The sequence below is a fragment of the Alosa pseudoharengus genome, unplaced genomic scaffold (genome assembly GCF_046254945.1).
Source record: "Alosa pseudoharengus isolate Yale_2024_CS ecotype anadromous, Long Island Sound unplaced genomic scaffold, YU_APseudo_1.1 YU_APseudo_1.1_scf_4, whole genome shotgun sequence".
Classification (NCBI taxonomy): Eukaryota; Metazoa; Chordata; class Actinopteri; order Clupeiformes; family Clupeidae; genus Alosa; species Alosa pseudoharengus.
Window position 1 is genome coordinate 27,053,418 of NW_027468774.1, and position 11,818 is coordinate 27,065,235.

Consider the following 11,818-nt stretch of genomic DNA (forward strand, 5'->3'; position numbering starts at 1 on the left):
ATACACTGATGTTTGTCCTTTATGCTTCTCTCATCCTCTCAAAGGAACTCTGCAAACACGGGTAGCCTATGCAGTGGCTATTCAAAATGACATAAAGTCCTGAAATTAACGACATTTCTGAATGGCACACAGCTAGACGAGTTGCAGACGGAGCGACATGTCAGTCACTACCAAAGCCTGTTTTTGAGCCACATCGTTGCAAATCTCATATGATGATGCATCTTTCTAAAAAAAGGTTTGTTTGTTTTCTATATCATTAAGTTATTGATAGGTTAAACATATAGCCTTATACACAAATCTGGCGAAACACGGAAGTAAAGCAGCGCCGCCATTACTGCGTTGCCTTGCTGCTAAGGAAGTAGCGAAGTAACGTGTTGGTCCCGTAGGTGGCTGTAGCAGACGTTAGCTAAAAAAGGGGATGAAATACATACGATTAATAAAATAATCTTGAATACCAGTAAGAACATGTATTTTACTGCTACAACTGGTCGTGACGAATAGTTATTTGCAACTTCTGAAGCTTGTGAACATATTAACAACACAACTAGTAATGACAGCGTTTGGTTTTATTGTTGTCATTAATTAATACACGTCTTAATACATTATGTTGTCAATAAATTACCTTCATATCAGTTTAGGCCACTGCCTGACATCATCTACCCAATGTTCCCTTTCACCTGACATTTTCTTTCAGAAGCAGGATCTCCTATTAGATATTCTCTGACAGGATGCTTTCATTGAAAAGCCATTAGAAGGCACTGCAAGTGTCACACCGTCACACTCCGCAGGCACGCAGTAATGGCGGCAGGCAAGATGGTGGCGTCCATAGAGTTTGCAGCTGATTTGTGTATATCAAACTATTGGCTTATGTAATTTAAATCAGATACAGACGAGTTGCAGACAGAGCATGATGTAACTTAGGCTAGAGATTGTTTCAAATTTTATACTATGATGCATCATTCCACAAAAGGTTTTTTCTTCTCTATCAGGAAATTATTCAATAAGCTTAACAATAAACATATAGCCTTAACTCAAAACAACTATTAGGCTTATGTAATTTTGATCTGTAAAAATGTCACATGCAGCCGTACATTCTGCTTACTGCACATTAGGCCTATTTATGGGCTATTCACATGGGCAGGTAATTGGGTTACGGGTTCTATACAGGAATGGCATACAGAAAAGTGTCAAAAATATATGTTTGGGCCAATTTTGAATATTTACATATATTTCAAAATATATTGTGAAAATATATTTCACATATTTGTTGTGTGTATGGGTTTGAACATTAATTAATAACTAACATTAGTTTGATAAATTCTCTCTAGATCAGGCCTACTCTAGACTCTCATACTATTTGCATTTACATAAAAGCCTACCTTAGAATTAGGACACTCAATTTTTCTTAGCTTGGTAAAATGGATTTGGCATACAAATTTGCCTAAATCATTAAATATTTAGTATTCATAAAAATGTGTTTTCATGTAGGCTAAATTGAACATCATCACAGGCCTAGCTGGTCTGGGAATACTGTGATTCTTGTTTTGTTCACCAAAAACTATACTGCTCCATGCATGAAGTGTACGGATGGGCTATGCACATCAATATGGTTAACAAAAGTTTTATTTGTAGAAATAAGAGTTGACCCAAAGTGCTTTACAGGTGAGACAAACGAGTAGATAATACAGCATATGTGAGTAGAAGGAATAAAGATTTAAAGGAACCATATGTAAGATTGTGGCCAAAACTGGTACTGCAATCACTTTGGATTTGGATTTGGATTTATTTTCTTGAACATGTAGACATTACCAAATAAAATATTTAAGAATCAACATAGACATAGACAACAAAAATAAAAATGAAAAGTCACATTTTGTTAAAAAAAAAAGGAGTAGAGGGAAGCAAAAGCTTGTAGGTCCCTACCCCCATCTTTCAGTTAAATGAATCTTTTACATGATCAACGTTAAGTATTTACATATACAGTATATATTTACAAACCTTTTTCTTATACTTGCACATTTAATAGATATACCTCCCATGTTTATTTATATTCACAAATAATATATATTACGTTGAAGATTAAAATCACTCCTATGTTCATCATAAATACATACACCCACACACACACACACACACACACACACACACACACACACACACACACACACACACACACACACACACACACACACACACATACATAGCCTTTAATGAGTACAATTTAAGATAGTAAACTACTTGTCATTTCCAACACTGAATATTTTGTGTATAATTTAAGATGCTTTTTAAACTGTGCAATATGTTTGCAATCTTTGATCTTATCTGGTAAATTGTTCCACAACCCCACAGACAGATATGCACCTGCTTTTGAGTGTAGAGTGTACCGTTGGTTGCCTCAGTTTCAGTCTCCCTTTTAAATTATAATCTCCTAGTCTGTCACTAAACCATCTTTGAATGTTTCCTGGAAGTAGACTGTTTCTTGATTTAAATACAATTTGATATATTATATTATAATAAATAGTTTTGGTCCCAGCATTGACAACCTAGCAACGACCTCAAGTACCCTAGCAACAACCTAGCAACCACCATTACCTAGCAACAACCTAGCAACTTTCAAATTACTGTAGAGAGATGTATCCCCTCCCCCTCCCCCCTGACTCGAGGTTGCCAAGTGGAGGGTGGCGCATCAGGCCAAAACACAACATGACATGGCAAAACACAACTTCACTGTTGCAACTTCACTTTAAAAATGACAATATCCTAGCCAGACTACTGTTGTCAGTGATAAAGTATTTGAAATGAACATGATTTCTTAATGTCTAGTGACATATCAGGGCCATTTTATGATTAATTGAAATTCATTTCTTACATACGGTTCCTTTAAATAGGATTTACAGAGGAATATATAAGTCGATAAATAATAATTAAAACTAGAAAATGTAATTTCAGGGAATTACCAGTGCATGAAAATGCAAAACATATGATGTAAAATATCATACAGAGTAAAAAGATATTATACAGAGATAGTTACAGAGATAGTTACAATGGTGTACATATGATGGTTGCTATGCCAAATAAAGTGGTTTCTATGCTGGTTGCAAGGGTAATCATGTTGGTTGCTATGGTGGTTGCTAGGTTGACATTATAGTGGTGGTTGCTAGGTTGTTGCTAGGATAATTCAGATGGTTGCTAGGTTGTTGCTAGGGAACATATGGTGGTTGATATGCAAAATAAAACAGTTGCTATGATGGTTGCTAGGGTAATCATGTTGGTTACTATGATGGTTGCTAGGTTGACATTATACTGGTGGTTGCCATGTTGTTGCAAGGGCAATTAAGATGGTTGCTAGGGTGTTTTTAGGGTAGTTGTAGTGATTGCTATAGTAATTCAAGTGGTTGCTAGGCTGGTTGCTAGGGTAATCATGTTGGTTGCTAGGTTTTAACTGTGAAAGTGGTTGCTAGGTTGTTGCTAGGGTACTTGAGGTTGTTACTAGGTTGTTGATAGAGTATCCATGGTGGCTACTATCAGAAATAAATGAGTTACTATAGTGGTTTTCTCGTATAATCATGTTGGTTGCTATGGAAACTGACATAGATGCTTTATTTCAATGGTTGCTATGCTGGTTGCTAGGGTAATCATGTTGTTTGCTATGTTGGTTGCTAGATTGTCATCGTGGTTCCAGGGAATGGTTTCCAGGGAATCATTGAAGAAAAAAACACTGCGACAGATCACACCTTATGTCCCATAATGTAAATATGCTCATAATAATGTACAGTGTAACTGGAAAGTTTTCAGACCCTTTCAAGTTTTCCACATTTTGTTATGTTTCAGACTCATCTCAAAATGGATTGAATTAAAAAAAAAACTGTAATATTGCATTTACATAAGTATTCAGACCCTTTGTTATGTGTGTGTGTGTGTGTGTGTGTGGATAGATGGACAGATAATATAATATGTTCTTTGCATTCCTATGTGTCATTTCAGGCAATCAAAACAAGATTTGCAGAGGTGCTGGAAAAGCGAGGATGCTGTCTTGGCTGCTGTGACTCAGTGCCAAAGTTCAAACTATGTTGGCTGCGGACACAGGAAAGGAAGGACAAGGCCAAGGCAAGTCTGCTGGCAGAGTGCCAGAAAATTGTCCTAGACCAAGACCAGCAAGTAGGTACCAGCACCAACACGCCACCTCAGCACAGACTCAGCCACAGAACATGAGTTATTTTCCTTTTAGGATGAGGATGACACCTCTGCTACTGCTGAAAGTCAAGTTGCAGATTATTTCAAATCAGGAGCATGTGTTATATTTAGGCAAATTTACAGTATTTTGTCCTTCTTTATGCCTCTCTCATCTTCTCAAAGGAACTCTGAATCCTTGGTTACCTGTCTGACCAAAGCCCTTTGTCCCGGATTACTCAGTTTGGCTGAGCGGCCAGATCTAGGAAGACTGCTTCAAATGTCTGTGAATGAAGGCCCTTGTCCGTAGTCTTGGGAGTAGCGTGTGCTTTGACTCCATCCACTACACTACCACCGCCCCACTTTTTTAACGTGATAGTCAGGAAGGGGCTAATGTTCATCCCCAAAGACTCCCATTTTCTTAAGCATGTCCTTTGGTACGGGTCGAGCATTACGAGACACATACAGCCTCTCTAGGTGACTGTTCATTGGAGAGCTCACATACTCAGAGCAGGACTTGCCACTCAGACTTGGACCACAAACCACCTGGAGTTTGTAGTAGAACATTCCGTGGTTCAGGCTACACGCATCATCCTTGGTTCCTTCCTTGAGGTTCACTGTGCAAGTTCCGAGCAGGTCGTCATCCCACTTGCTGTCCTCGTCCCACACCTCGAACTTCACCATGCTGGTCTGAGAGAGAATGACATCACCGATATCAAAGGGCATGTTCCACTGAGGTGAGTTGTTGTTCCAAATCACATGGGTTCGTGCCAGTTGCATGTTCTGAGAGTTGAAGACCTTCACGTAAGCATCTGTAGCTGAGGTGGTGTCGCCCCACAACCCAGAGGCCCTCACTGCAGTGATAATGACCCGTGCGAGACCGCGTTTAACAGGACAACAGTCACTACCTACACCAGGATCACCATGGCAACTGCAAACACAGGACTCCTTTGGGTTTCTTTTGACACCAGACTTGCAGGGTTCAGAGCAGTTCTGCCAGAGTCCACTCTCTAAAATGTAATGCTTAATTGCTTTGCGTAATTCTTTTCGCACTGGAAGTTTGGGGCTCAGCAACTCGTGAAGGGGATCCAGTGAATAGGATATCATGTCGGGGTTGAGTGGCAGGGAGGAGAGCCACTCCTTGTAGGCGGCCGGGTCTTTGTCTGCAGAGAAGAGAAGGTCAGGTTCAGTGGTGTGACCACCAAAGACCTCTGTGAACCTTACGGATGAATTGGGGGGGAAAAAAACAAAAAAATAAAACAATGAGACCCTAGGCTACTGAAGCTATAGTTGGGCACATGCCCACCCGCACCTTTCAAGTTTTAAAATAATCTACTCAAAGTGTTGACAAATGTAAGATAATTGCATAATTATTATAATACTTTATGCACCCCCACACACAAAACACAAACACGCACATTAATAATGCCCACCCAACATTTTACTTTGCATAATGCCCCTGCCCTGGACTTTCATTCAGTTGTTTTTGAAATATTCAAGTAACATTTAATTAAAAATTCCTCAAGTCATCCAAAATATTCCAGGCTCACCTGTCACTGAAGCTGCTGGAGAAGCTGTTCTTGCTCTCTATCTTGTCCTTCGCCTCCTGACAGTGCTTCGTCTCAGCCCTTGCTGTGCCTCTTCCTGCAATACTGGCTTCAGCCTCCACGTCGAGACACATCTTGATCTCGTCTGAGCTCAGGCCCTGTAAAGAGGCCATACACTGCCTGATGCTGGTCACCGACTGCACCATCCCGCCCAGAGTCACCTGTGCATCAGGGACATAATCTCATTATCCATCCATGCCTATCACTCCACAGTCTATTTTCTCCATGGTCCATGTTGGTTTTTGTGTTTGCCTGTGTATGGCTGTCACACTTACTTTAGGTATGAAATGGGTGCCAAAGTTATTGATAAGTTTGTAGAAAGCATGTTTGGTCTTCCCGGTGTATTTCTTTGGAAGTTGATTAATGGCAGACTGAAACTTGGGGTGTAGTTGGGGTTGGTTGGAGACTCGGTAGCTGTACATGTTAAAATAGGAGAGAAGAGCAAAGTTTATCTTTAAAATCAGTCTTCAACTGTTGGTCTTCTTTATATCTCAATGTGATTTCTTTTTTGCTTGCACACTCTACAACATCAATATGACAGCCCAGCGGCGACGTGGATCTGACTGTACCTGTAATAGCTACATGACATCTTCTGTTGGGAAAATGTGAATTTGTCTCTTTTTGTCTTCTCCATTGAGTACTCAGACAACTTGGAGTTAGTGCCAGCAAGCATCAGAGATGCAGATCCTAAATTCAAACCAACTTTCCAGTTGTTCTCCACACTGGACGCACTGGAACTGACCAGGGACTCACTGGACTGGTGCAGTGAGCTGGCCACCTTCATGCTGCATTTCTGACTGGGTCGCCAGTCCACCACAGCTGCTGGGACTTTCTGCATCTTGCCCTCTTGATACGGGTTCCTGCACAACATGCAGGTGTTGTTTTCACGTCTCCATAGGTTCATGTCGATGACAAAGGCTCCCTTGCGCTGCATCTTGGTGATGTCGAAGCCTTCACCGGCCAGGTTGGATCCTGGGGCAAACTCGGCCTCTTTGCACTCACGGGGGGAGCCTCTGGTGCAGGACGGGGTAGTTTGGGGTATGAGGGCCAGGTAGACAGCTACCAGAAAGGTAATGGCTGACAAACTCATTGTCAAACCTGAAATTAAATTTGATATATGATATTTTGAGGTCTTCAGTTTTGTGTTCATTCACAAACTGTGATTAATGGCTTTTTTGTTCCAGTAATCCTGTAAAATCTGAAATTATTGCATTATTTCAAAACAAATGTATAGTTTTATCCAGTATTTCTATAATTATTTGTTAACAGTGTGATTGAAAAAAGTTAAATGATAACAAACTTAATGCAAAGCATTGTGGGTAACACTTTACTTGAAGGTATTTATGTAAGAGTGACATGACACTGTCATAACCCTAACACTGGGAGTGTGTCTATGTTCCCACAGCCCCATGTCCCCAACTTAACCCTAACTCTAACCATTTCTAACCCTAACCATTTCTAACCCTAATTTTGAAAATGTCCTAGAAATGTGGAAACATAGGGTTTAATTTTGAGAAAAATCTTAGAAATGTGGGAACATAGGGCTGTGGGACCATTGGGCTGTGGGAACATAGGGCTGACTCACTAACACTAACCCTAACTTGTCATAAACAAAAAAACGAATGACACTAACACTAACCCTAACCCTAACTTGTCATGACAAAAACCAAATCTGTCAACATGTGAGCAATGGGATATGTGAACAGAACTTGAACAAAGAAGTAGGTATTTAAGTGACCTTCACCTTAGAATCCATGCAGTTGATTACCCAATCAGTTCATGTAGACTTTTTAGTGATGAACTATGCTACAATCCATTAAAAACCTTTGAGCGACCAGGGCAATATTGTGCAAAGTGATTAGCTATAGAAGGTTTGATGAAGATCTGTCACCGCTTAAGAAATATTGTGCACACAATTACATGTATAGCCTACACTTAAAGTTTTATTTCCCATAGACAGTAAAAGAAACAATTTTTTCCACTATTCAGAGTAGCGATAAGAAAATTGTCATTCTATTACTCATTTGCTCTCTCATCCTAAGAAAATCATATTTTTCGCGGAGGCCTGGGTGTCACCTTTGATTATCATCCAGAGAGAAGAAATACTATTTTTTGATTGGCTGGTGGGGTGGCTATTAATTCTGAATAATGGGACACCTATGAAGTTAACCTGGAAAAAAAAGTTTAATCACCGTTCCATATCAATCCTTATGAATAGGACGACGGTTGAGCCCGGAAGCAGATTCCAATGGAATCGACTGTAAACAACTGTCCATCACTTCTTTTTAAACGGAACCACTTGTTTCCTTTGCGTGCCATAAACGAAAACCAAAAGGGAGGGAAAAAAAGTGCCCAGAACCACTACAGTGACAATATTCAGTATGTAGCCTACCATAGGGCATGAATCAAGCTGGCGCCAAGTCTTTCTGAAAGAGATGGAGATGGAGGTGGATCATGTCGACATTAAATTGAAATTTCGAGATTAAAGTTGAAATATCATGTCGACTTTAATCTCGACGTGTCGACATTAAACTCAAAATTTCAAGGATAAAGTTGACATATCATATCGACTTTAATCTCGACATTTCATCTTGACATGTCCACCAAAACTAGTTTGGAGAGAGAGCAACCGCTCCTAAGTAGCTGCCACTGAATCCAGACAGTAAGTCTCAGACTCAATCAGTTGGCTGATGACTCAACAAAATGCCTTGTGTCGCCTCAATACCACTGTAAGTAAAGCTCGCAAAATGTGTTGTCAATAATGAGGTACAGAGGAAGATGCTAGCTGACTAGCTACAGTTTTGTTGGAATGAGATCTTGTGACCTGTCATTGTCATGGTCATTATAATTTTTCTGGATGAGTAGCAGATTGTTGATTGTTTGATGATATACTCCTTTACTATAGGGTAGAGTAGATGAACCCCCCCCTTAAGGAATATGGGATATTACTGTTAAATATTATACAGATTTAATAGGTAAACTCGGTTGCTAATCAACAAAAAGCATGCCTTTTATATCCATGCACGTAGGCTACACATGATTTGATGTAAAAACACAACCAAGAAGAAAACTGAATAGCAGCAGAAGAAAACCATAAGGTTTCATTTGAAACTAGAAATTCTAATCAGAAGTTCGTTTTTACCGATTATTAATTATCTGGACAGTCACTCTAAGAGAAAATCCCAGAAAATCCAGTTTGTGTGGCAAACCCATTGTACAAGTTAATAACAATCTACAAGAGAAAGTGTGAGGCTTCAAAACATTTGTTTTGCATTTAATTCTAATTAAATTAACCCAGAACTTGCTGGAAAAGAATAACTCTTTATGTTCATAATGAAAGCCTACCTTGCTGGAGACGCCAAGTGACTTCGGTGTGCAAAAGACAATAAAGCTTGAACCAAATGAAACAGAAGACAAGCAAATTGTATGTATTTATATATGTGTACAGACACGCCTGCAGGTGTACACTCTGCGTCTTCCAACCCTCAGTAGAAGGCATCAGACATTGGGGACACGAGTCACATGACTTGACTTGACTCGAGTCCCAATTTTTAGGACTTGAGACTTGCTTGATCAACATTTATAAAAGACTTGACTTGACATTGACTTGATATTCATGATTTGAGACTTGAGTCAGATGACTTTTGAATTTTTTCATAGATATTGAGGAGTTAACCTTACGATTTTAGAAAATCTGCTTAGGTCATTGGGTACTGTTGCATGCGAGCAAACCTGTCTATAAGCTTATTCGGTTTACGATTTTAGAAAATCTGCTTAGGTCATTGGGTGCTGTTGCATGCGAGTAAACCTGTCTATAGGCTTATTCGGGATGAACTGTGACTGATATCACACAAATGGACCAATTTAATTTAGATGAATATTAATTTGAAGATTTTGGTGACTTTCCAGGCAAATCATATAAAGCCTCTGTAAAACAGCATGGACAGAAGAGAAAAGCAGGATTAATTGGGATGGTGGCAACAAAAGGCTGGAAAAGGATGTATAAAGCTAAAAAAATCATAAGGAGGAACATTTCACAACTAATTAGTTTAACCAGCACTATGATTGGGTGTAAAAAGAGCGTCCCAGAGATATAGGGTCTCTCAAAAGTAAAGTTGTGGAGGTACCAGTATTCGAGGCCCTGAATACTAGACATGCCATCCCAATGTTGTTCAGCCCTGTCCCTTGTTTACAAAGATTTCTCTGGGTTGTCTGAATATTTGGATGATATTATCTATATTATAAAAACCCAAATCCTTTGCCATTTCACATTAAGGAACATTATTATATTGTTACATTATTTACTCACACAGGTTTTTACAGAGCAGGGCCTGCGCTCATTTAAGGTGGACTAAGGCAAAGTGAAAAAGTGGTTATACCAATCAAATTTGAATTTCTTTTTGGAAACCGTGTACTCTACATCCACCGGGCTAAAGAGGAGAGGGACCGTCCTACTTGTTATTAGTGCACAGTTTAAAAGCCACCATTTATGACGGTGCATTAGTGCCTACGGCAGGGGCAGCTTTTACAACTGGAAAGGCATGATTAATGCTGACTGATAAGTATATACTCTTTTGATCCTGTGAGGGAAATTTGGTCTCTGCATTTATCCCAATTCGTGAATTAGTAAAACACACTCAGCACACACCAATCCCGGCGCAGTGAGCTGATACAACAGCAGCGCTCAGGGGGCAGTGAGGGGTTAGGAGTCTTGCTCAAGGGCACTTCAGCCGTTCCTACTGGTCAGGGTTCGAACCGGCAACCCTCCGGTTACAAGTCCGAAGTGCTAACCAGTAGGCCACGGCTGCCCCTAAATACAGGATTTGAGCAACACATGCTGTCACCAGACAATATTCAGGTTTAGGGAAGACCTTGAATATTTTTTTAGGAACACAAGGGCAAACTGCATTCTGCTCATATTACAACAGTATGGCTTCATAGTAGCCTAAGAGTCCAGATACTAAAATGGCCTGCCTATGGTCCAGGCATGTCACATACATCGGGTGGGTCATGAAATGAAAAACACGATTAAGAAGACCTCTTACTGTTGAGCAACTGAAATCATATATTGGATAAGAATGGGACAATATATCATTATCAAAACTCCAAAACAAGAATTGAAGCATCACAGTGGCAAACATGCGCCTGTCCCAACTTCTTACGAAACGTGTTGCCGACATCAAGTTCAAAATGAACATACATTTTCCAACCCCTCACCCAAAAAAACACAAAACAAACACAAAAAACCCAATACAATATCTGTTTTATTTACATTTTACACAGCGTCTCAACTTTTTTGGAAATGGCGATGTAGTTTATGTGAAGTTAGGAAAATAAAGAGAAGACTTGGCTAAATTTGAATTACTGCAAAAAGCATTACACTAAATCTAATTAAATTAAATTTAACCGATAACTTACTGTAATAGAATAACTCTTTATGTTCAAAATGCAAGCCTACCTCGCAGGAGTTGCCAAGTGACTTCAGTGTGCTGAAGGCAGTAAAAGCTTACGTGACAAGCGGAAAGAAACCCATCACCTGAGGAACCACAAAAAACAGAAGACATCAAAAGTGTATGCATATTTGTACAGACGCGTCTGCATGTTCACTCTGCATCTTCCAAACCTCAGTGGGAGGCAGCATACATTGGGGACACGAGTCACATGACTTGACCTGACTCGAGTCCCCATTTATAAGACTTGAAACTTGCTTGATCAACATTTATAAAGGACTTGACTTGACATTGACTTGATATTCATGATTTGAGACTTGACTTAGACTTGAGTCAAATGACTTGAGATGACTTTAATTTTTTCATAGATATTGAGGAGTTAACTTTAAGATAGAAAATCTGCTTAGGACATTGGGTGCTGTTGCATGCAAGTGAACCTGTCTATAGGGTCATTCGGGATGAACTGCGACTGATAACACACAAATGGACCAATTTAATTTAGATGAATATTAATTTGAAGATTTTGGTGACTTTCCAGGCAAATCATATAAAGCCTCTGTAAAACAGTGTGGACAGAAGGGAAAAGCAGGA

At 39.6% G+C, this 11,818-nt stretch overlaps 1 protein-coding gene across 2 annotated transcripts; it reads right to left on the reverse strand.

Moving 5' to 3' along the window:
* Positions 1-1,605: 1,605 nt before the first annotated feature.
* Positions 1,606-11,356, reverse strand: LOC143102210 (perforin-1-like). Of its 2 annotated transcripts, none has more exons than XM_076265675.1 (5): positions 11,236-11,356; positions 6,347-6,875; positions 6,053-6,191; positions 5,721-5,938; positions 1,606-5,389 (listed from the first exon to the last, which is right to left on the reverse strand). In XM_076265675.1, the coding sequence occupies exons 1-5, from the start codon at positions 11,354-11,356 to the stop codon at positions 4,561-4,563; spliced, it is 1,836 nt and encodes a 611-aa protein (XP_076121790.1). In that variant the 3' UTR covers positions 1,606-4,560. The 2 variants fall into 2 exon arrangements, with proteins under 2 accessions (XP_076121790.1, XP_076121789.1); XM_076265674.1 differs by having other exon boundaries at positions 9,123-11,356.
* Positions 11,357-11,818: the final 462 nt, after the last annotated feature.

Coding starts and splice junctions, on each gene's coding strand:
- LOC143102210 (XM_076265674.1), bottom strand. CDS start 9,357: ATGTTGATCAAGCAAGTCTCAAGTCCTAAAAATTGGGACTCGAGTCAA. Junction 6,192..6,346: donor ATGTCATGTAGCTATTACAG/GTACAGTCAGAT, acceptor TAACATGTACAG/CTACCGAGTCTCCAACCAAC. Junction 5,939..6,052: donor GCACCCATTTCATACCTAAA/GTAAGTGTGACA, acceptor CCTGATGCACAG/GTGACTCTGGGCGGGATGGT.